The 24,491-nt window shown below is 45.5% G+C and overlaps 2 protein-coding genes across 12 annotated transcripts in view; one reads left to right on the top strand and one right to left on the bottom strand.

Annotated features, from left to right (window-relative positions):
- The window catches only part of Cep70 (centrosomal protein 70), a 34,713-nt gene extending 20,806 nt beyond the window's left edge, over positions 1-13,907 (bottom strand). For 3 of the 8 annotated variants that reach the window (XM_070005497.1, XM_070005498.1, XM_070005492.1), the window contains exons 1-7: positions 12,761-12,838; positions 10,115-10,217; positions 8,358-8,486; positions 8,004-8,094; positions 7,771-7,894; positions 6,509-6,689; positions 2,108-2,277 (exon numbers count right to left, since the gene is read on the bottom strand). In XM_070005497.1, coding sequence (XP_069861598.1) covers positions 2,108-2,277; positions 6,509-6,689; positions 7,771-7,894; positions 8,004-8,094; positions 8,358-8,486; positions 10,115-10,123 — 704 coding nt within the window. In that variant the 5' untranslated portion in view covers positions 10,124-10,217; positions 12,761-12,838. The other 5 variants (XM_070005495.1, XM_070005493.1, XM_070005494.1 and 2 more) reach the window with 5 other exon arrangements.
- Positions 13,335-22,281, top strand: Faim (Fas apoptotic inhibitory molecule). Of its 4 annotated transcripts, none has more exons than XM_070005500.1 (6): positions 13,335-13,423; positions 18,725-18,781; positions 20,003-20,123; positions 20,440-20,668; positions 21,170-21,219; positions 21,822-22,281. In XM_070005500.1, exons 2-6 carry the CDS (start codon positions 18,738-18,740, stop codon positions 21,969-21,971), a joined length of 594 nt encoding a protein of 197 aa, XP_069861601.1. In that variant the 5' UTR covers positions 13,335-13,423; positions 18,725-18,737; the 3' UTR covers positions 21,972-22,281. The 4 variants fall into 4 exon arrangements, with proteins under 4 accessions (XP_069861601.1, XP_069861603.1, XP_069861605.1 ...); XM_070005501.1 differs by lacking the exon at positions 13,335-13,423 and adding an exon at positions 14,302-14,398; XM_070005502.1 differs by lacking the exon at positions 18,725-18,781.
- The last annotated feature ends 2,210 nt before the right edge of the window (positions 22,282-24,491 follow it).

Consider the following 24,491-nt stretch of genomic DNA (forward strand, 5'->3'; position numbering starts at 1 on the left):
TAATTGGAAAGCCTTTTCTCTGCAATTAAAATGGGCAGTTCCTGAGAGTCTAGTTACAAAGCCACCTACTGGTCCCCCTCCTGCTTCACTATTCCAGAGTTTCCCCGCAAACCATCCCAGGACCCATCCCTCCTCCTCCAGTCTCACCATGGGGCACGCTCCTCCCACCTCCGCATACCTCAAGGCTTTTCTCATTGGTGTGTGCTCTGTTCTGACACCATTTGTATTTCTAATAATGTTAAATCACAATTCTTCCTCTCACCCTCCCCTTCCCGTGCTCCCTCTTCAATCTCTCACACCTACTGCCCATTATACATTTATCGTTCCAATCTCTCACACCCACCTACTGCCGATTATACTACATTTATCGTGAAATTGTTTTTTCCTTCAAAAGGATAAGGTTGCACATACATATATTAACAGTCATCCAAACAATCTATACTTTTAACTTCTTATATATCTGACTCACTTATTGTCACCTAGTCAGTAGATTCTCAATCCTACTATGAAAAAGTGAGACTGGTTAAAATGAAGCTTGTAGCACTGAGGGCTTTTAGACAAGAAAGAGGATGTGAATATAGTATCTGTATTGTTTACATTACTAAAATTCACAAGTACCTATAAGGGAAGGAAGAGTAAGCTTAGAGGGGAAGAATAAATATACAACTTCTTGGAAAAAATTCATTGTGGTTTTGACTCTAGAATTATGTAAATGCTTTATGTACTTCAAAGTAAATAAAAAATAGGAAGTGGCGCTGTGGCTCAAGAGGTAGAAAGAGGTAGAATGCTCGCCTTGAGCTGAAGAGCGCAGGGACAGTGCCCAGGCCCAGAGTTCAAGCCCCAGGACCGACAAAAAAAAATAAGCAATTTTTTTTTTTTTTTTGCCGGTTGTGTGGCCTGAATTCTGGGCCTGGGCGCTGTCCCTCAGCACTTTAAGGCTATTGCTCTACTAGAAAGCAATTTCTGAAAATTGAAAATAAACTGAAACACATAAACCTAAGTCTATTAAATTGGTGATATGAACAGAGAGGAAAGTAGTACTTGAATATGTTTAGAATACCAGGTTTTACCTGCTTCCATAAAAGAATGCATCACTAACATTAAACAGAGGAACAAAGAAATAGATTTTATCCAGGAGGCTCAGGGCAAGCAACACTGCTGTTGATTCTCAAGTCTTTTTACATATTATAGAACAAAGCATGTTAGTGGTCATAACATTGTTCTTAGAGAAAATTGAAGGAGGGCCTGGCAGAGCTAACTCCTTCTTGTATTTGATGAACAGATAAAACAGAAGTGGTACACACACTCATTGAAATACTATTCATCCCCAAAGAAGGATAAAACCCTGTCGGAATGGAACTAAAGGTGATGTTAAGTCCAATAAGCTAATCCCAGAAATACAAGTTTATGATCACAAATGTGGAACCTAAAGGAGTTGATCTCACAGAAGTGGAGGACAGAATGCCAGGGGAAGAGAAGGGGGGAAAGTTGACCAGTGGCTTCTAAGGGACAATTATATAGGAGTAAGAAGCTATGCCATGCTGTTGCCCAGGGAGATTATCAGTAATAAATGACTACACATTTCAAAAGTTAAAAGGACTTTGAAAGTTTCACCATAAAGAAATCCAATTCAGGCACCCATGGCTCATACCTATGATTCTAGCTATTCAGGAGGCTGCGGTCTGAGGACTGTGATTCAAAGCTAACTAGGAAAGGAAAGTCCATTAGACTCTGTCTCCAATTAAACACCAATTAAAAATCCAGAAGTGGAGCTGTGGCTCAAGTGGTAGAGCGTTAACCTATGCATGTACTGAAACAGTATCCCATTAATATGTGCAGACCAGTTAAAATAAAAAAAAATTAAAGTTTTAAAATTAATCGGGAGTTCAATTTTGTTCATTTTCAATAGTTAGTTATTCTGAACAAATGTCTAACTCCATTCCTCCAGAGTGATGTGTCAAAAGGAAAAAAAAATACAGGCTTTATGGAAGAAAATCACAAGGAGCAGGAGGATTCCTCCAGTTATTACAGGAAAGACCACTTCCAACATGGAGTCACAGTAAGAACGGGGCCTAGCAGGGTCAGCGGGGTGGGTAGTGAGCATTACTGTCTGTCCAGGATGCTGTGGGGAACTCTGCGGCAGAGGTAGGAAAACACTCTGTTCTGAGTGATAACACGCTCCTCCTCCTCTTTCCTTAGTCTGCACATCTCCTTTTGCAAAGACATAATAATCTCTTGCTGTTCCACTCGTTTCTTCTTGTAATGTTGGCATTTCATCTGCAAGAGATTTTGTGAAGATGGTTATGAAATGCACACCCAGGGTGTGCTTTTCCAACAGCTCCACACAGAGGCTTCTTCACAGGCCAGTCAGGAATGTCAGCACTCATGCTCTTTTATTTATAAATAAATCAGGCCTGGCCTGATACGCTTTTAAATGGGCGCCAAGAATAGCACTATGTCAATATGGAAACTTCAAAAGGAAACCATAATGTATACGTGCACATATTCAAGGTTTCATAATGAGGATCGCAGTTTGAAGCCAGCCCGGGGGGAAAAAAAAAAATCCATGAGACTCTCCTCTCCAATTAACTATTCAAAAACCAGAAGTGGCACTGTGACTCAAAGTGGTAGAGCACTAGCCTTGAGCACAAAGAGCTCAGGGACAGAGCCAGGCCCTGAGTTCAAAGCCTACAACCAATCAAAAAAGAAAAAGAAAAAAAAGAAAAAGCTCACATACACAGGACACCAGTAGCACATGCCTGGCTGAGATCTGAGATTATGATTCAGAATCCCCCGAGACCATTATCTCTAATTAGCCAGCAAAATGTTGGGACTGGAAGTATGGCTCAACTGGCAGCGCACCAGCCATAATAAAAAAGACTAATGAGAGGCCCTGAGTTCAAGCCTTAGTATACACACATGCAAAAGTCAAACATGATTAACTTGTTTCATTCTATGGATGGATGCAAGGATGGTTCAATATGAACATCAGTAACACAGCATGTATGAGAAGGACAAAAACTGCATGATCATCTCAGTAGATACAGAAAAAGCATTTGACAAAATTCAGCATCCTTCCATAAAAAACCCTGAAGAAGGGGCTGGGAAAGTGGCTCAATGGTAGAGCACTTGCCTTGCATGCATGAGGCCCTGGGTTCCATTCCTCAGCACCACATAGCAGAAAAAAAAAAAAGCCGGAAGTGGTGCTATGGCTCAAGTGGTAGCGTGCTAGCCTTGAGCTGAAAAACTGAGGGACAATGCCCAAGCCCAGAGTTCAGGCCCCACGACCAGACCAAAAAAAACAAAAAACAAAAAAACAAAAAACCCTGAAGAAGTTAGGGATAAAAGCTACAACAAACCTACTACTAGGGGCTGGGAAGTTGGCTCAGTGGTAGAGCGCTTGCCTTGCATGCCTGAGGCCCTGGGTTCGATTCCTCAGCACCACATAAGCAAAAAGAAAAAAGCCGGAAGTGGCGCTGTGGCTCAAGTGGTAGAGCACTGGCCTTGAGCTGAAGAGCTGAGGGACAGTGCTCAGGCCCAGAGTTCAGGCCCCACAACCGGACCAAAAAAAAAAAACAAACCTACTACTAATATTATACTGAATGAGGAAAAACTGAAAATATAGTGACTGCATTCTTAGCTAGAGGAATAAGGCAAGAGAACTAAGTGAGATACAAATAGGAAAAGAAGAAGTCAAATTACCTTTACTTACAAAAAATACAGATCCTCGGCTCAAGCCCACTACCAGCATAAAGAAATTTTCATCTATACCTTAGTGGGAATGTAAACTGATTGATACAGCCACTTTTGAAAAGTCTGACTTCTCTGGAGGGTCCTTAGAAAGCTAAAGATTGACCTCCCTTACGACCCAGTCATACCACTTCTAGGCATCTACCCTGAACAACAGGAACCAATATACAAGGACACGTGCACCTCCATGTTTATTGCAGCACTGTTCGCAATAGCTAGGATATGGAAACAACCTAGATGCCCCACCACAGATGAATGGATCCAAAAATTGTGGTATCTATACACAATGGAATATTATGCAGCCATTAGAAATGACAAAATAATGGCATTTGCAGGGAAATGGATGGAGCTAGAAGGAATCATGTTGAGCGAGGTAAGCCAAGAACGAAGAGACAAACAGTACATGGTCTCCCTGATAAGTGGATGATGAATCCAAAATGTTAGGTGATATGACAAAACTAACAGGACTTAAGAAACAAAGAACTCCCACTCATCTGGTTGAACCACTACTAAATATCCCCATGCTACTGATCACATATATGGTATATAACATATGAGCACTGTTATATATTACAGACTGTGATAGACAATTTGCTCCAGGAAAGTTAGAATGAACTTGTGACTTTAAATGAGCATCATTATTCCACAATACTGTGAATTTCCGGAAATTAAGTAATCACTTAATCACAATCAAAAAAAAAATAAATAAAAAGAACCTTGGGGAAGGGAGGGAGGGAGGGGATGGTAGGGGGAAAACAATGGAGGGGGTAACAATGTTCAAGAGGAAGTGGAAGTGTACTCATTACCTCACTCATGTAACTGTAACCCTCTGTATAGTATCTTTACAATAAAAAAAAAAAAAAAAAAAAAGAAAAGTCTGACTTCTTTAAAAATTAATCTTATTGCCAGTGCTGGTGGTTCACACCTGTACTTGTAGCTACTCAGGAGGCTGAGATCTGAGGATTGAGGTTTGAAGCCAGCCGAGACAAGAAAGTCTATGAGACTCTTATCAATAAACTACTCAGAAAATGCTGGAAGTAGTGCTGTGGCTCAAGTGGTAGAGTGATAGATAGCCTTAGGCAGAAGCTCAGGGACAGAGTCTAGGTCCTAACTTTAAGCCCTAGGACTGGCACAAAAAAAAGTTTAGGGGCTGGGAATGTGGCTTAGTGGTACAGTGCTTGCCTAACATACATGAAACCCTGGGTTTGATTTCTCAGCACCACATCAACATAAAAAGCCTGATGTGGCTCAGTGGCTCAAGTGGTAGAATGCTCATCTTGAGCAAAAGCAGCTCAGGGACAGAGGGCAGGCTTTGAGTTCAAGCCCCAAGTCTGGCCAAAAAAAAAAAAAAATATATATATATATATATATAATATGTACATAATATATAATATTATATATATATGTATACATATGCCTTAAGAGTTTTGGGTGCTCCAGAGGAAGAACGAGTGGCCCCATTTCTTGGGCTTTTAGCAAGGCCCACACATCATGGCAAGAGCACATGGCAGAGCAAACTTCTTTACATCATGAGCCACAATTGGGGTCCTAGAACCTTCTACAAGACTATGACCCTAAGTGGGTTAAGGACCTCCCACCACTAAGCCTCACCTCCTAAAGACTCTACCACCTTCCAGCAGTGCCTAGCCAGGACCAATCCTTTCCTTGTATAGAGGCCAGGCAAACCATATAGATGGCTCTCACCTGACAGGCTAAATGGAAAAAGGTTGGGTATTAATTGAATAATTACTTATCTCCACATGAAATCTTTCTCCCACAGTCTTTCAGCATAACTCTAACACTTCGGTTCCTTGACCTCTCTGACACAGAAAACCAATGTTTCCTTGGTCCAACCTGCAAAACATGCATCACTAACCCGTCTAAAAAGTGCAAATGATCGTATACTAAAAAATCAAAGAATGTGCCTAAATAGTGAACTATAATGTGACAGAGACACTTTCACCTTCCCTAATTGGTTATCGCCACAAAATACTCATTTCATCATAGTAAACACCCAAAGTCTGCTTCAGTCCACTCCAAATCTAGTGTCCCTCACAGAGCCCTCCTCACTCTCCTGTCCTTCATTTTTCTATTTCTTTTAATGTGGATAGACTGTGCCAAGAGGCTCCATCATGAACACCCAATGTTCAATGAAGGGATTGTGACATTGGGAAGTATTTAATGTTGAGATAGTACCAGAGAACTCAGTTTTTGTGCATAATAGTTATGGTTGCCTTTTAGACTTCCAAGTGAAATACAAGCAGGCAGCTGGCTGAGTCTGTTAGTAGTGGGAAGGGAGGCTTGAGCTACAGATGTAAATCTAGAACCGTGAATTAGACTGGAGTACACAGCAAAGCTCCACGGACTAAAGCGCTGGGGCATCCCAACACTAAGAGGTGAGGGGGAAGAGAAGAACCAGAACCAGACATCAAGAAGGACCAGTGAGGTGAGAGAGAAACAAAGGTTCTGGGAGCCAAACAAAGAGCCTCAAAAAGGTAGCAGTGGCACAGGTCAACCAAGGAGAAACCCACACTAAGTGATCGAAAACTGGGCAGTGATGGCATTAAAAACCTATGCCAATGTGAATCGCCTCTCCCCGGGCATCTTCAACGAACCTCAGACATCTGTGGAGTTCCCTTGACTGCAGTTCTTTGCCACAGACACACACGTGAAAGCATCCTGAGTCACCCAGACCACAAGCGGCACTTTAGTAACATCAGATAGGAGCAGTAAACGAAGGACATGTGTAAGCCAGTACCTGTAAAGCTCTCTGTTCCTTCTGAAGCTCTTTGATTTTACTCTGTTGCTGGCAAACCCTATTAAGCGATTCATCTTCCAATTCACCAATTTTGGATTTCACACCCTCCATCACTTCTTCTAAGTCATTAGCCCGTTGCTCCTGATGGTCTGCTCGGTTTTGTTCTAGCTGAAGGTCATTTCTAATTCAAGACACAAATCCATCTCTTAGTATTAAAGTCAAGCCATTCTCCAACATACCCATACCCACTGAACAACTTACTGATGTTCTAGACAGTCTTTTGCAGTTTCAGTATTTCTACTTTTATGTCTTCTCTCCCTCCCCCCTCCTCCGCCTCTCCAACCTGGAGAGGGCCTTGGATTGTTCAGCAAGTGCTCCATCTCTTGAACCACACCCCTAGCCCTTTTGTTTGCTTTTTTTTTTTTGGTCAGTTGTGGGGCTTGAACTCTGGGCCTGGGTACTGTCCCTGAATTCTTCAGCTCAAAATAAGCATTATACCACTTGAGCCACAGTGCCACTTATGGTTTTCTGGTGGTTAACTGGAGATTAGTCTCTTGGACTTTCCTACCTGGGCTGGCTTTAAACCATGATCCTCAGATCTCAGCCTCCTGAGTAGCTAGGATTATAAGCATGAGCCACCGGTGCCTGGCTGTTTTGTTTTTGACCCAGTTTTACTAACTGCCAATCTAGCCTCAAACTCCCAATCCTCCTGCCTCCATCTCCCCTGGTAGCTGTGATATGTATCACCATGCTAGCCTTACTTCTGTTTTAGTACTGAGGATAAAACCCAGGGTCTTGAGATAAAAAGAAACACTCTAAGCTGGGCACTGGTACCTCATGCCCATAATCATAGCTACTCAGGAGGCTCAAATCTGAGGACTGTGGTTCAAAGTTAGCCTAGGCAGTTAAGTCTGTTACTCTTATCTCCAATTACAAAAAAAAAAAAAAAAAATGCTGCATGGGGCTGGGAAGGTGGCTCAGTGGTAGAGTGCTTGCCTTGCATGCATGAGGCCTTGGGTTCAATTCCTCAGCACCACATAAGCAGAAAAAGCCAGAAGTGGCGTTGTGGCTCAAGTGGTAGAGCATCAGCCTTGATCAAAAAGAAGTTCAAATCAACAATATTCAGGCCCTGAGTTCAAGTCCAGGACTGGCACAAAAAAAAAAAAAAAAAAGAGAGAGAGAGACCCACACTACAGGTGAGCTACACCCCAGGCCAGCATTCCTAGGTTATGAACAATGGAAGGAGCCTGTCCCGTTCTCACTTCAGCTGCTGGTTGCAGTCTATGAGCTCTCGGATCATCTTCTGCTGCCGTGATGTCTCCTCCATCAGCACCCTCAAATTCTCCCTCATCCTCTGTGAGGACTGCTTATCAAAAACAATGAGATCTGCATTTTAAACACACGATGCACATGGTGCAAAATACTGTAAAGACGGACTATTGTCTGAAAGGAAAAGTAGCTGTCGAACTTATGGGGCAAGCAGAGGATTCCTTACCTTTAAGGTCCGTCCTCTTGACAAGACACAAAGGTTTTAGGCCATATGTCATCAACAGCGTGTTTATGTTTTCCCATTCTGCTTCTTCCTGCTACAAGTACATGGAGAGAAAAAGGACATGAAGAGAAACCTTCACATAACGTTCTTTCCTATGTTCTCAATAACAGAACCATTTCCTCCAAAGGGTTTTATAAATATAGGTTTTTATGGATATCTTATAAAAATGAGAACAGATGCACTGTTTAAAGAAAAGGCTCTTCTTCCCTTATAAGACGGCTAAAACTGTCAAAAGTAATTTTTTTTTTTTGCAGTACTGGGGTTTGGAGTTTCCCACTTGCAATATTTCAAGTTTACCTGTTTTTCTATCAGGAGTCTCTGTGACAGCTGACTGGAAACCTGGGTATTAGGAGATGCTGACGATGTGCTTTTTACTTCTTTTGAAGAATCAGAAGTAGAGACTGGTAATAAATAAATTTGAGTGCCCTAAAGAAAAAGAGAAATGTATCATTGAAGTTATAGGGAATTATAGTTTAAGGAGTCCACTGCTCTGCAGTGTAGATTATTCCATGCCTGTGCCAAAGCTATAGGACTACCCAGATGGCTAGTACTAACACTCTTATGACATTTCTCGTGGAACAGAAAACAGCCTGAGGTTTTACACGTACACAGAATGAGAGACTATTTCATCTAGAACATGTGAAAAGTATGTGACTCTAAAATGATTATTCTCTTTTGGAAGATGCTACTGAAAATTCTGAGTACCGCGTCTAACCCACAGTTACAGGTCATCTTCCAACTCGGTGGACTCCAACAATAAGAGAGTGCCAGGTGATTAGGCAGTCGCTATTGCTAAGTAGACCACGAACTAGCAATCAAGGATTCTGACTGGCACATACAACTGTTTCTAATTCGGCTACTTTACCATCCATTACTTTTATTATCTAACTCTACTATTCTAGAGGGAAATTTTTTTTGGTTATCAAAATTTTTCTTTGGTGGAAGTGGTGCTGTGGCTCAAGTGGTAGAGCCCACGCCTTGAGCTGAAGAGCTCAGGGATAGTACCAAGGCCCAGAGTTCAAGCCCCACAACCAAAAAAAAACAAAAAAAACAAAAAAAATTTTTTTTCTTTGGGCCAGGTATCAGTGGCTCAGGCCTGTCATCCTAGCTACTCAGGAGGCTGAGATCTAAGGATCATGACAAAGCTAGCCCAGGTAGCAAAGTTCCTGCTTATCCCCAATGGACCACCAGAAAACCAGAAGTTGTGCTGTAGCTCAAGTGGTATAGTGCTCACCTTGAGCTGAAGAGCTCAGGGACAACAACCAGGCCCAGAGTTCAAGTCCTATGGCCAATAACAACAACAACACAAACAAGAATAAGAAGAGCCAGGAGACAATGGCTTACAACTGTAATCCTAGATACTCAGAAGGCTGAAATTTGAGGATCAAGATTCAAAGCCAGCCTGGTTAGGAAAGTCTGTGAGGCTCTTAGGCCCAATTAACTACCAAATAAGGCACACCTGAAGGTATGGCTCAAGTGTTAGAGCATTAACCTTTAGTTTTAAAAGCTCAAGGACAGGGGTCAGGCCCTGAGTTCAAGCCCCAGGACTGGCATGCGTACACACACACACACACACACACACACACACACACACACACACACACACACACACACACACACACACACACACACACACACACACACACACACACACACACACACACACACACACACACACACACACACACACACCCCTCCAAAAAACAAAAAAACCAAAAATCCCAAACCCCATGAGAATTGAGAATGGCAGCTAGAAGAGGAGAGCTGAGACCGGAACAGAGCTGTCCAGGCATTCGGGCATAGTTGTGTGACATTCTACTATACTGTAAGCTAGACACTTGGTATCCTTATCAAAAATGAGGATCATAAAAGTACTGAACTCACAGGGTTATTGTGAAGATTAGAAAACACACAGAGAACCAAATGGTTGGCACATATCGGGACAGAAATCTTGATCGGAGCTGCTAACCAATGGCCTTAAATAGTTCCTTAACTTCTCTGAGCATCATTTGCCTGACAGGATTATTAGTTAAAAGGAGTCACATGACACATACCTCAGCCATGATGTATTCCTCTTGCACTGAATACCTGGTTATTCAAGTTGATCTCAATGAAATGATCACTCAGTGAATCTCATGTCAGAAACTGGATCTTCATCTAGGTTTCAAAAAGATACAAAGCAAAATCTTAAATGTTCAAACTGTTAGTGAGAATGGTCTTGTGGTATTCTCAGAGCAGGCAGGCCTGGCACTGATAACCACTAATGCCTGAACACCTCCTCAGTGAGGCTAACGCCCCCACAGCCTGTCCCCACAGCCTCCTCCCTCATCCTCCCTCTCCCTGCTTCATTGAAACATTTAGCAGGGTACAAACCATCACTTCTGTTTGTTGTTCCTTTATTTATTTTTGCCAGTCCTGGGGCTTGAACTCAGGTCCTGGGCACTGTCCTTGAGCCTCTCTGTGCTCAAGGCAAGTCACTTCCAGCTTTTTCTGTCTATGTGGTGCTGCGGAATTGAACCCAGGGCTTCATGCGTGCTAGGCAAGCACTCTACCACTAAGCCACATTCCCAGCCCCCTGTTCCTTTAGGTTATTCTGGCTTGGAAGAGCACCACATTGAAGCATTCTCAGCCACAAACTATCCCCTGAACACAAAGGCAGGGCATTCTGTGGTCTCTGAAACAGTTCTTTCTCAAGTAACTCACACCCAAATCTGTAAGCTTTCTCAAAAGTATGTATTTCCAGTTACTACGATATTTTAACATAATGCTTTCCATGTCTCTATTAATGCTAATGTGCAAAAGCAGCCCACTCACCACTTTGGGTTGGTATAGAACACAGATTTGGAACACTGAGACCAAATGCTTTCCAGGACCAAGACTTTAAATTGTTATTATAAAGGTGATGTGCACAGGGGTTAGTTTCATAAGTCAGGTAATGAGTATATTTTTTGGACAATGTCACCCCTTTGCTCAAATGCTGTAACTTTAATCCATGTCCTAAAAGCCTAAAGTAAGCATGGCAGTAGGGACTGGGTTCAAGACATATAAAGCCAAGTAAAACAAAAAAGTATAAAGTCATTAAATTTCTCCTTAAAGGTCTGAAGATCTGCAACATGTCCCATACATTAAAATTGTAAATAAGCTGTTTCATCACTTTGGAGAGATAAACTAGCTATAGTAAAACATGACTAGCAACTATTCTTTCTCAAGCAAGTCTCATTGAAATCTGTACTTTTTCTCATTAAGTAGATATTTCAAGTTACTATAACAAATGAACATAACTCTTTCAAAGCCTCTATGCAAAAATTCAATTCCAAATGCAAAACAAGAAAAACTATCCCAAGTGAAAAACAAACAAACAAAAAACAACAACAAACAAAAATCTCACCCAAAATATTACAACCTACTGTTTGGTGTTTATCACGAAGAACGGAACCCACCACAAATTAAGGGGGAATGTCATCTGAAGGAAACCATTCTCACCTGGGGAGAGGTTATAACCCGAGGCCAGTACAAGGCCCCTAGAGCCTGCCTTAAAGCAAACACTGCCCAACTCCAAGCCAACTAACTATCCTCAAAAGGTGGACAAAGAAAGTTCCGAGCTGCTTGACAATCAATATCCCAAGTATAATAAATAAATAAATAAATAAATAAAAAATAATAGAGCTGGGAAGGTGCTCGCCTAGCATGCACGAAGCCCTTGGGTTCCATTCCTCAGTACCACTTAGAAAAAAAAAAAAAAAAAAAGGTGGAAGTGGTGCTGCGGCTCAAGTGGTAGAGCAAAAGAAAAGCTCAGGGGCAGTGTGCCCAGGCCCTGAGTTCAAGCCCCAGGCAAAGAATAAACAAATACACACAAATAAGTAAATAAATCACATCCCTGACCGTAGGCCCTGAACCCCCCCCCCCGGACCCCCCCCATCCCCCTCCCACTCTCACTCCAATCCTGGAAAACAGCTTGGGACAGGGAAGACGGGGGTGTCTCGCTTACCTACCCCCCTCCGCCACCCTCGGACGACCAGCCCGGGACACCAGAGGCTGAGGAATCCCAGCACCCACAGCCGGCTCCCCGTCCCCCCCAAGCTAACCCGTGGCACGGGGTGCGGGTGTGTGTGTGGTGGGTGTGGGTGTGGGGGGGAGCTGGCCGCCAGCTGCTTCAGTCCTCACAATCACCGGGAAAGGCCGGCATTAACCAAGCTTTATTATCCACACAAAGCCCGGCTCCCCCCCCCCACCCCGGCCCGGGGATGTGGGTGAGGTGGTGGGCGGGGGTGGGGGGGGGGCGAGGGACACAAACCGCGGGCCCGCCGAGCCGGACGCCGCTGGCCAGGTAGGCCGCGAGCGCCGCACCTGCGAATGGGGCCTGGGGAGGAGGGGGGTGCGGGACACGGTACCGGGCCGGGGGGGGGAGAGACGCTGACAAGGCTGAGTACCACCCTCCACACCCCAGTGTGAAGCCCGTCTGGGGGTTCCCGGTGAGAAATCCCCTCAGCCCTCGGTGATTTCCGCACCCCCCCCACCACAGGTAGGCCGAGCGCCGCACCTGGCGGCCGCGGCCCGCTCTAATTGGCGGGAAAACGACCCCCCGGGGCCTCCCCGGATGACGTGACTCAGTACCACCCCCCCCCCCCCGCCAGGGTGGTACCCCCGAGAAATCCTCTCACTCCTCCTCCGTGGCGTTCTCCTCACGCACACACACTCACCTTCCTCAGCCGCCGCCTCCCGCCTGCAGCCCGCCCAGCCTGGCCCCGCCCCGCCGCTCCCCGCTCCGCCCCCTGGAGCCCCGCCCCCGCGACCGTTAGGGCCGGCCGACGGAGGCCGGCTAGCCGAACCCGAGCGTGACGTTCGGCCTCGCCGCTGCTCGGCCACGCCCCTCGCGCACGAGTCTCTCGGGCTTCACTGGGAAGGATGGGTTGGATCCGCCTACGCCGCCTTCCTATTGGCTCCTCTTCTAAGGCGGGGCTTAATACCTACGTAGAACGTAGATCTGCTCTCGCGGCTATAGGGTCCCAGGTGCTGTCACTCACCAGCGAGAGGCGCGTCGTTGGGAGGCGCCGGAAGCGGGTGGTGGTTTGTTTGTTTGTTTTAAATGGCTGCAGGTGAACGTGATTGCTGAGCGGCTTGTGTGTCTCCTCCCAGCGCCAGCATGTCCTTGACGTCCCCGGCTTGGGCTGTGCGCTGGATCCGCTGGCCTTTGCGGGAACTGTAGTCTATACATGGTGTGTGGATAGCGTTTCCTTCTCCCAGAGGCCCACCAAGAGTGAGGCCCAGCCAGACGTCGGGCTGCGGAGAGGCCGAAGATGCCACGTGTAGTTCTGGACCCGACCCTCAGGACGCCCTTAGGCTAAGGCTGATCCGTGGACAAGGTGTGGAAGGGACCGGGATTGAAATAGTGGCTGCAGCCTGCCGAGGCCCCGGGGGGGTCCACCCCCCGCTGCTGCCGACGCGAATCGCCCGGGAGGCTTTGGAAGCTGTGGTGTGGCCGGTCCCGCTGATCCCAGGCTCTCTGAGATGGGCTCAGGGGTGAGGGTGGGGGGTCTGGAGGCCCCCCCCCACGTGACTGCACGGGGGCGAACCCCATCCTACAGGGATAGTTAGGGATGAGTCCAGACCGGAGAGCCAAACGTGTGCAGGGCTAATAAGATCCCCATCCCGCAGCACTTGGACGGCGAGTGCTCAGTAGAACCGTACCTTTAAAGATGTATTTCTGTCTCACCGGGCGCTGGTGGTTCGATGCCTGTGATGGTCACAGATGTATTTCTGTCTCACCGGGCGGCTGAGATCTGTAAGGATCGCAGATCGAAGCCAGCTCGGGCAAGATGGTCCTGGATACTTGCAATTAACCAGCAAAAAAAAAAAAAAATGATGGAGGTGTGTGGTTCAAGTGGCAGAAGCACCAGTTTTTAGCCTCCTCCCCCCTCCCCCCCAAAAAAAAAAGCTCAGAGACAGCGCTTAGGGCTTGAGTTCCAACCCCAGGACCAGCACCGAGGAAAATAATTAAGGGGGTGAGAGAAGTGGGGGGGGGTCGGGGTGCTCCCTAGAGCGGTGCTGGGGAGCCAGTGCCACGCTCGGGTTTGTTCATGGCCGCAGGGCCTTAGAGAGGGCGCGGAGCAGGGCCGGGGCGGAAGGCCGGGGCCGGGGGACGGGCTGAGGGGGTGGGGGTTGGGTCCGGGGTGCGCTGGGGCGCCCCGGGAGACCCGGAGCGTGACGCCCCGCCTCGCCTCGCGCCGGCCGGGCCTTGCGCGCCGCGGGCTCCCGGCGGAGGCCGCGCGGCCTAAAAGGATCGGAATCAACCGGTGTCTCCCAGCGCCCATCCCATCCCCGCAGCTCACCGCGCACAGGTGAGATCGCGGCCCGCCCGTCCCCCCCCCCCCCCCCCCCCCCCCCGCCACACACACACCCTCGGTCAAGTCCCAGCTTCCCTTGGCGGCGACGGGCGCGGGGCGGGGACCCCCCTCCGGGGTAGATGGGGGGCGGTGGTGCAACGGAGTGTCGGGGTTGACGTCGGGGTGGGGTGGGGAGGGCGGAGAGTCCTGTCCCGTCCCCCCCACCCCACCCCGCTGTGGCCTCCGACCTGTTTGCACCCCATTAAAGGGCAGACCCGTCGCTGGGGGAAACCTTGGAGCTGAAAGATCCCGGGGCTGGGGGCGGATGGGCCCCTCGGGTCCGCCTGGCCCCCTGGCCAGCACGATCAGAATGGATGATTTTGCACAACCTGGGTCCTCAAGGAGCGGGACCCGGCCTCCTCCTCCTCCCTCCTCTTCCTCCTCCTCCTCCCTCCTCTTCCTCCTCCTCCTCCCTCCTCTTCCTCCTCCTCCTCCCTCCTCTTCCTCCTCTTCTTCTTCTTTCTCCTCCTCCTCCTCTTCCTCCTCCTCCTCCTCTCCTCCTCTCCTCCTCCTCCTCTTCCTCTCCTCCTCCTCCTCCTCCCCCTCCTCCTCCCCCTCCTCCTCCCCCTCCTCCTCCCCCCCCCCCTCCTCCTCCTCCTCCTCCTCCTCCTCCTCCTTCTTCGCTTCTCTCCCCCAATATGGTTCTCCATTTGTGTGTGTGTGTGTGTGTGTGTGTGTGTGTGTGTGTGTGTGTGTGTGTGTGTGATAACTACTCGCATTCTGAATGAATATAGACTAGGCCATGTGTGTCTAAAACTGAGTTCCTAACATATACGACAGACACTTCTGATTACTCCTATGCAAAGAGGAGAAATTGGGGACAGGGATAGATGTGATCAGACCCCAAGGAACACGACCAGCGTGGAACTTATTATTATTTTTGACAACCTTATTGATATAACTCACCTACAGTCCAGTTGGTCCACCGCATATGTGCTGTAAGCCAGGCTCCGGTGGCTGAGGTTGGGAGGATGGCATCCCATAAGCTCCAGGCCAGACCAGGCAAAACAACAAGACCCCAGTTCTCTCAGCAGAGAAGTTGGGTATGGTAGTGTGTGCCTGTTGTTCCAGCTGTGGTGGGAATTGTAAATATTGTCTTGGTCCAGGTCGGCCTAGGCAGAAAGCAAGACCCTATTTCAAAAATAACCATAGGAAAAAAACTTATTTTAAAAAGGTATAGAAGTGTGATTTAAGTAGTAGTTTGTCTACCTAGCTGGCACAAAGCCCTGAGTTTAAATCCCAGTACTGACAATGATGTGTATAGGACATTTTTAAAAAATTATGGTAAAGATATATAACATAAATGTACCAGTTGTTGTTTGATCGGTTGTGGGACTTGAATTCAGGGTCTGGGTGCTGACCCTGAGCCTCTTAGTGCTCAACACCAGTGCTCTACCACTTGAACCACAGTACCACTTCCGGTTTTTGGGTGGTTAATCGGAGATGAGACTTATAGGGACCTTTCTGCCAGGGCTGTCTTTGAACCTTGATCCTCAGATCTCAGCCTCCTGAGTAGCTAGGATTACAGGCGTGAACCACCAGTGCCAGTTTTAAGACAAATGTACCAGTTGTGAGGGTACATTGCAGTGGCATTATGTACATGCATAATGTTGTTCCTCCATCATCATTTTCCAAAACTTTGTCAGCCCCTTAAATACAGGCACTGTACTCTTGAAGCCATACCTCCCTCTCCTCCTTTTGCCCCCAATCCCTGGTAACTGCTGATCTATTTTCTGACTCTATGAATTTGCATATTCTAGTGAGCTTATGTAAGAGGATGGAGGTTCATGGCCAGCCCCAGCAAAAAGTTACCAAGACCTCCATCTCAACAAAATAAACCAGGCATGGCAGTGATCACACCTGTGGGCCTAACTCTGTGGGAGGTCATAGGTAGGACGGCAGCCATGGTTCAGGCTACCAGGGAGAGGAAAAAAAAACAAAAACTTGAGACTGTCTCAAATACATTACTTGTTGAAATTGTTTCGGGAAGCGGGTGGGGGGGGGTGGTGGATAAGAGAAGGTAGAATGGTAAAAGGGGTGAAATTGATTTTAAAAAACAGTGTGGAGGGCTGGGAATGTGGCTTACTGGTAGCATGCTTGCATAGCATGCATGAAGCCCTGGGTTTGATTCCTCAGCACCACATGAACAAGCCAGAAGTAGTGCTGTGGCTCAAGTGGTAGAGAACTAGTCTTAAGCAAAAAGAAGCTCAGGAAAAGTGTCCAAACCCTGAGTTTAAGCCCCAGGAATAAATATAACAATAAACCCCAATATTAGGGTTTGGGGCTGGGAAGGTGGCTCAGTGGTAGAGTGCTTGCCTTGCATGCATGAGGCCCTGGGTTTCATTCCTCAGCACCACATAAGCAAAAATGAAAAAAAAAGCCGGAAGTGGTGCTGTGGCTCAAGTGGTAGAGTGCTAGCCTTGAGCTGAAGAGCTGAGCTACAGCGCCCAGGCCCAGAGTTCAGGCCCGATGACCGGACCCCCCAAAAAAAACAGCGTGGAAATGTAATGGTGAATTCTTCCCCTGCAGAACTCATGCCAGCTAAGTGACTGAATGGATAAGATAAATAAAAACAAGCACGAAAAGGTCTTCCCCTGCAGAACTCATGCCAGCTAAGTGACTGAATGGATAAGATAAATAAAAACAAGCACGAAAAGGACTGGCAGTACAGTTGTAGTGGTAGAGTACCTGCTTAGCCAGTGTGAGGTCCTGAGCTCAAAACCTAGTGCCATAAAAGAAAAAAAAAGAAAAACCTGATTTTTAGGTAGTCTTTGAAAAATTGTTGAATGGGTGAAGGAAATGTTGATGGTTTAGAGAAAGGATCTGAAGTCCAGTATAATCTGGGAACTTCCTTCCAACTTTCTGTGCAGTCTTTTACACTTGGGTATAAAAAGCTATTAGAATTAAGACATCCCCCAGTTTTCGGGGAGGGGGGTTGGAGATACTTGAAGTTTGTGGCAGCGGAAAAGAGGGCAGTACTTTCAGGTTTGAACACTGCATTGCTGAACTTTCTAGAATCTCATAGAGCAAAATTCGAGTGCTCTCCCTAAGTCCCCTCTGATTTATATAGGATGGCTTATCTAGTCTACAGTATGCTATTTGGCTTTTTCTCCTGCTTTGAATAGAATGTTTTCCTTTTCTTTCTAAATGATTATAGGATAGTTTCCAGTTCCCTAGGAAAAATCTTAGGGTTTTTTTTTTTTTTTTTTTTTTGTCAGTTGTGGGGCTTGAACTCAGGGCCTAGACACGGTCCCTGAGCTTCTTTTTGCTCACAGCTAGTGCTCTACCACTTTGAGCCACAGTGCCACTTCTGGTTTTTGAGTGGTTAATTGGAGATAGGAGTTTCACAGGGACTTTTGTACCCAGGCTGGCTTCAAACCATGATCCTCAGATCTCAGCCTCTTGAATACCTAGGATTACCAGCGTGAGCCACTGCGCCCAGCACTATCTGGTAACTTGTGTGCATTCAGTACCGGAACTATTAAGTTGATTGTGCTTAATTGAGTAATCCAAGTTTGTTCTTAGATAAAGAGCTGGCATAAATACCCCTGGCCACTTCCCCTAAATTCATCACTTCTTGGTGATGGGGGGGTGGTGGAGGGGAGGTGGGAGTGGATTGTTATTTAACCCTTCTAAAATGCCCTGTGAAGACAGCATGTCCAGAGGCATCGTGTTTATCTTAAGAGTTTCCTGTAGTCCCTGAGGCGTGCCTCAATTCTTTGGGGTTTTGAGAAGCAGGAACCCAGAGGATCTGTTAGAGTGCTTGCTGACCAGAGATGATGCAATATTTGAAATGAGTTAGAAGTTTACTCCCTAATTTTAAGAAATGATAGCCAGGCACCAGTGGCTCATCCTAGCTACTCAGGAGACTGAGATCTGAGGACTGTGGTTTGAAGCCATCCTGAACAGGAATGTCTGTGCGACTCTTATGTCCAATTTACCACTAGCAAGCCGGAAGTGGCGCTGTGGCTCAAGTGGTAGAGTACTAACCCTTGAGCAAAAAGCTCAGGAACAGCCCAGGCCCTGAGTTCAAGCCCCATGACCAACCAAAAAAAAAAAAAAAAAGTTAGCTGATTTGCATGCTTGAACTTCTCTGAAATTAAGTTTGCAATTCTATTGTATGTAAAAGCCATTTCTTCAGAAATTGCATGCAGTTTGAGACCAGGATTGCAAAGTTAAGAGAAACTCTTTGTAGATGTCTTCTTTTCTGCTCCCAATCTTCCTTTGCCGCATCTCTGCTTTTTTTATGTTTTTCTTTCCTGCCTGCTAATTGGATTAAAGACTTTTGCCAACCATGGCATCTGGAGACGACAATCCCATCTTTGAAGATGATGAAAGGTAAATGACTTGCTTTGCCATAAAACCTGCCTTGGACGGTTCGAAGGTTATCTGGGTATTCCAGAAGAGAATCATGTCGGCTCTGCCAAGGACACACATTGTAGCATGCAAAGCACAAGGTGCTACTTTGCCATCTAGAGCAGAGGAAGCGTCCACCCACTGGAGGTAGCCACTGTCTACGCCTCCTTTGCCAGGGATTGTAGGTCTGCTGGTCCTTTGGCACAAAGCTCTTGGCAATTACTCCAGGATGAAATCAAGTCCAATTGCCATCTCTAATTTAGATACAGTAAACCAATTAGAAAGAACAATGAGCTGGGCGCCAGTGGCTCACGCCTGTAATCCTAGCTATTCAGGAGGCTGAGATCTGAGGATGGTGGTTCAAAGCCAGCCTGGGCAGGAAAGACTGTGAGACTCCTATCTCCAATAAACCACTAGAAAATCGGAAGTGGCGCTGTGGCTCAAGTGGTAGAGCTCTCGCCTTGAACTGAAGAACTGAGGGACAGTGCCCAGGCCCAGAGTTCAAGCCCCACAAACAAACAAACAAAAAAAACAATGATCCAAGTGTAAGTGCAAAACCAGTGTGTTACACACACATACCGTTTACACTGCTCCAGAAACCCTTGACAAGGCAGAGTCCTTTGTTTTAAAATTAGATTTCCTATAATAATCCTCCGGATTACTAACTTGTATTATTTTTATCTCATTTCTAGGATATTTGCTTCCATAGCTCTTTTTTCTTCAGTTCCACTATAATAAATTAGAGCTTTGTTTTTGTTACAATGAATCCCCAGTGATTAGTTTTAAGTATGAAGAATTCAGAGGGGTCTTGTTTTGAAAGTGATCAGATCTAAAATAAACAAAACCAAACCACTGAGTTCTGGGCTTTTTTAATGGGGTGAGGGAGGATTAAGGAAATAGGAGACTTTTTTTTTTTTTAAACAGACTCGTGTATAAAGCTACAACCAAGCCGAGAGTGCTACACAGGATAAACTGATAGATTCTTAATCCTATTAGCACTAAGGTGACTTTGTTTGGAATTATTCCCGCTGTATACTCACATCATTATCTCATGAGGAAACAATAATTAGGAAGAAAACAGTTCCATACTCTGTGAGGATTTCTTAGGTAATCTTAGGGCCTTTAATAAAGTCTGATATTTTATATTGGAATAGTTGTTCTAGTTTTGGCCCATAATACAATGGCTTTCATCTCTCTCCACAGCATGGAAAAAATGACAGATCTTGTAGCTGTGTGGGATGTGGCCTTGAGCGATGGAATCCACAAGATTGAATTCGAACACGGGACAACATCAGGAAAGCGAGTAGTGTACGTAGATGGGAAGGTAGGAAATGGTCCCCTTGGGCCTCTTCGTGTGGGAACTTGGGTTTTTCTGACAGTGGTTACAGTTAGGATTGTGGCCAGTTATTTACTGAGCAAAGCAAGCTCATAATAGTTGTAAAACTCAGAGAAGAGATGTGGAATACTTAAGCTTAAAACAACTCTTTTCTAGAATCTTGACATCATGAATTAATAAAAAGATCTTTCAATCTCATGGGTCACTTGCTCACTGAATAGTAGTTCTGTACTTTTTCTTGAGATTGCATGGTATTTCTAATCAGGTTGTACATTCACATTCATATTTTATTGTACTTACATAGGAAAAGATAAGAAAAGAATGGATGTTTAAATTGGTGGGCAAAGAAACGTTCACAGTTGGAGCCGCAGAGACCAAAGCCACCATAAACATTGACGCTGTCACTGGATTTGCTTATGAATATACTCTAGAAATTAATGGGAAGAGCCTCAAGAAGTACATGGAAAACAGATCAAAGACCACCAACACATGGGTGCTGCACTTGGATGGTCAAGACTTCCGAGTTGTTCTGGGTAAGTCAGTACACATTTTTATAGAATCGAATGGCATATTAATCCTGGGTCTTGAACAGCTGCTGTCCTTTTAATTTGCTCACTCAAGGATGACACTATGCCACCTGAACCACAGTTGTTTCTAGCGCTGGAGATTAAAATCTCATGGACTTGTTGAGTGCCGGTGACTCAAGCCTGTCATCCTAGCTACTCAGGAAGCTGAGATCTGATGATGGTGGTTCAAAGCCAGCCTGGGCAGTAAAGTCTGTGAGACTCTTTATCTCCAATAAACCACCAGAAAACCAGAAGTGGCGCTGTGGCTCAAGTGGTAGAGCATTAGCCTTGAGCTGAGCAGGGACAGGGCCCAGGCCCAGAGTTCAAGCCCTATAATCAACTAAATAACTAAATAAATAAATAAATAAAATTGAGTTTTAGTTTAATGTAATTTAGAAATGCAGTGTGCCAAGCTTGTCATCTTTAAATCATAGATTCCTAACTTTGAAATGTATGCTATTTTTACAGAAAAAGACACTATGGATGTCTGGTGCAATGGAAAGCAAATGGAAACAGCAGTAAGTTCCCAAAATAATCATTTCAATATTGACCATTGAGATATTGCTGTTTTTGTCTTCTTTGTATAGTGTAGCCCAGGTTGGCCTTGATCTCATGTTCCTCCAGAGTGCTGAGATTATAGGTGTGTTCCATCATGCCCAGCTTCTAATTGTGGAGCTTTGATAATGAAAGGAGATTAAATATTCCAGACTGCAATGCCAGGCATCTGGTGGTTCAAACCTGTCCTCCCAGCTAGCTACTCAGGAGAATGAGGTGAGAGGGTCACAGTTCGATGCCAGTCCAGCCAGGAAAATCCATGAGACTCTTATCTCCAATAAACTCCTTAGAAAAGGCCAGACATGGAGCTTTGGCTCAAGTGGTAGAGCACTCACCTTGAGCAAAAGCAGTTCAGGAACCGTGCCCAGGACCTGAGCACAAACCCCAGGACTGGCACTTAAAAACAAAAACAAAAACCACAGAAACTCTGAACTCCTATTGGACATGTAAAGAGCATCCAATCCAAGCTTCAGGTTCTAAGCTAGCAAAAGCTTCACCTTCAGCTGGTGTTCATGCTGCAGACAGAGGTTTCTGGGGTGCTGATGCCTCTCCCATGCTGTTGCAGGGTGAGTTTGTGGACGATGGGACGGAAACGCATTTCAGCCTTGGGAAGCACGACTGTTACATAAAAGCGGTGAGCAGCGGGAAGCGGAGAGAGGGCATTGTCCACACCCTCGTGGTGGACAACAGAGAAATCCCAGAGACTCCTGAGTGATTTCTCTTCATAAATTGTAGTCTGAAGAAGTCAAGGTCAGGACTTTTTAAGGACTGTGGTAATTAAATTTATGTTCCACAGGTACTTGGTACATTTAGTCTGCAGTGTTTCCTTTTTTTTTTTAAATTTTCCAAGTCATTTGAAACTAATATCCCAAGGGTCAGGGAAAAAACTTATGTGTAATCATAGCAATTACAATTTATTTTTTAAATAATGTGAAGTGTTTTAAAGCCAAATGGAAAACAAAGCAGACCACAATCACTAGAGGTTCACAAATAGTAAGTTTTATTATAATAAACTGTGAAATAAAGTTGGCGTCTTGGCCTGTGTTCCTGCAGATGGGTACAGGTTCTGATGAGTCACCTGCGCTCTCTGATTGAGAGCAGTTGGTTCCTGAACTGGGGAAAATAAAGACATATTTTCTGTCTGGAAGCATATTAAGAAAACATGAGAATGGAAACATGTTTTTTTGTTTTGGATTTTTTTTTGTTTAAAAAAAAAAGAAAGAAAAATACCAGGCTGGGTATCATGGCTCACGCCTATAATCCTAGCTACTTTGATCCTGAAGGTCAAAGTTCAAAGCCAGACCAAGGCAAGAAAATCCATGAGACTTACCTCCAGTTCACCAGCCAAAAGCCACAAGTGGAGACATGGCTCATGTGGTAGTGTGCCAGTCTTGAGCTTTAAGAAAGCAAAGTTACAGCACTAGTTCCCACCCCCCCCCAAAATGTGTTTTTTGGGTCCGGTCATGGAGCCTGAACTCTGGGCCTGGGCGCTGTCCCTAAGCTCTTCAGCTCAAGGCTAGCGCTTTACCACTTGAGTCACAACGCCACTTCTGGCTTTTTTCTTTTTGCTTATGTGGTGCTGAGGAATTGAACCCAGGGCTTCAGGCAATCAAGGCAAGCGCTCTACCACTGAGCCACCTTCCCAGCCCCCCCCCAAAAAAATTTTTTAAGTGAAATGATATATATAAATTAGTGAGAAATTTTTGCAGCATACCCGGAGACATTTCTGACAAAAAGTCATTAGTCAAAGTGGCAATAACAGGACATACAAGATTTAAATAAACTGTCAATTTATTGATTGTGCTTCAGTGATGTGTACCCACATAAGAAACCATTTAGTTACACAGCTTTTTTTTTTTTTTTTTTTGGATGCTGGTTCTAGGATTTGAACTCAGCACCTGGGTAGTGTCCTTGAGCTTTTTGGCTTAAGACTAGGCTAGCGTTGTACCACTTCAGCTGCAGTTCCACTTCTGGCTTTTGGTGGTTCATTGGAGATAATTCTCATGGCCTTTCCTGCCTGGGCTGGCATCAGACCTGGCTTTGAAATACCATCTTCAGATCTCAGCCTCCTTAATAGCTATGATTACAGGTGTGAGCTACTGGTGCCTGATCTCTTCCTGGTACTTTGGGCCTGAGCGCTGTCCCTCAGCTCTTCAGCTCAAGGCAAGTTCTCTACCACTTTGAGCTACTTCCAGTTTTGGGGTAGTTTGTCTTGGAAATAAGACTTTCACAAAAGCCTTTCTTGCCCGAGCTTGCACTGAACCTTGATCCTCAGATCTCAGCCTCCTGAGTAGCTAGAATTACAGGAGTGAGCCACCAGCACCCAGCTTAGGAATATGTTCTTTTTGAAAAAGTCATATAAAATCATCCTTAGACTTTGATTAGATCATTTCATTAAACAGTAGATAAAATGATGTGGTTCTGTGAACCTTAAAAAGCCTAAATGGGGAAGTGGCGCTGTAGCTCAAGTGGTAGAGCGCTTCGCCTTGAGCTGAAGAGCTGAGGGACAGCGCCCAGGCCCAGAGTTCAAGCCCCATGACCGACAAAAATAAATAAATAAAAAATAAATAAAAAGACTAAATAGCTGTTGTGTGGAAACTGTGTCTCCTGAATTAATTATGGGACATATGAATTATTGTTTTGTATATTCAAACCAAGCTAGCAAATAGTGCATAAGCATAACTGAACTGCCCTATCTTAGTAAAAACCCAAGCACACCAGGTTGTATAGTCTACCACAGCAGAAAGGTGTGAAAATAATAAAGCCAGGAGCCCGTGACTCATACCTTAGCCGTAGCTACTCAGGAGACTGAGATCTGAGGATCACAGTTCAAAGCCAGCTTGGGCAGGAAAGTCTATAGGCACTTCAATTAACCACCAAAAAACTGGAAGTGGCACTGTGGCTCAAGTGGTAGAGCACTAGCATTGAGCACAAAAGCTCGGGGCCAGCACCCAGGCCCTGAGTTTAAGCCCCAAGAAAGGCAAAAAGTTTTTTAAAAGTAACAATAGGCCAGATGTGGTGACATATACCTGTCACTCAAGCACTTGGGAGACTGAGGTAGGGAGATTGAAAGTTGAAGGCTAGCTTGGGCTACACAGCAAGACCCTGTCAGAAAACAAGAAGGGAATAGGAATAAGAGACATAGATAGCTTTGTGGTTAGACTCACACCCATCCTTGCATAATTTCTCAGCAGTTTTGGATCTGAGAACACAACTGGAATAATCAAAATTCTGG

Source organism: Dipodomys merriami, unplaced genomic scaffold (genome assembly GCF_024711535.1).
Source record: "Dipodomys merriami isolate MVZ:Mamm:240054 unplaced genomic scaffold, mDipMer1.0.p SCAF_68, whole genome shotgun sequence".
In the NCBI taxonomy this organism is placed as follows: Eukaryota; Metazoa; Chordata; class Mammalia; order Rodentia; family Heteromyidae; genus Dipodomys; species Dipodomys merriami.

What these genes read in the sequence shown, in the direction of transcription:
- Faim (XM_070005500.1), top strand. Translation starts at nt 18,738, where the DNA reads ATGGCATCTGGAGACGACAATCCCATCTTTGAAGATGATGAAAG. An exon ending in TAGTGTACGTAGATGGGAAG is followed by an intron (nt 20,124 to 20,439) that starts GTAGGAAATGGT and finishes GTACTTACATAG; the next exon opens with GAAAAGATAAGAAAAGAATG. An exon ending in GAAAGCAAATGGAAACAGCA is followed by an intron (nt 21,220 to 21,821) that starts GTAAGTTCCCAA and finishes ATGCTGTTGCAG; the next exon opens with GGTGAGTTTGTGGACGATGG.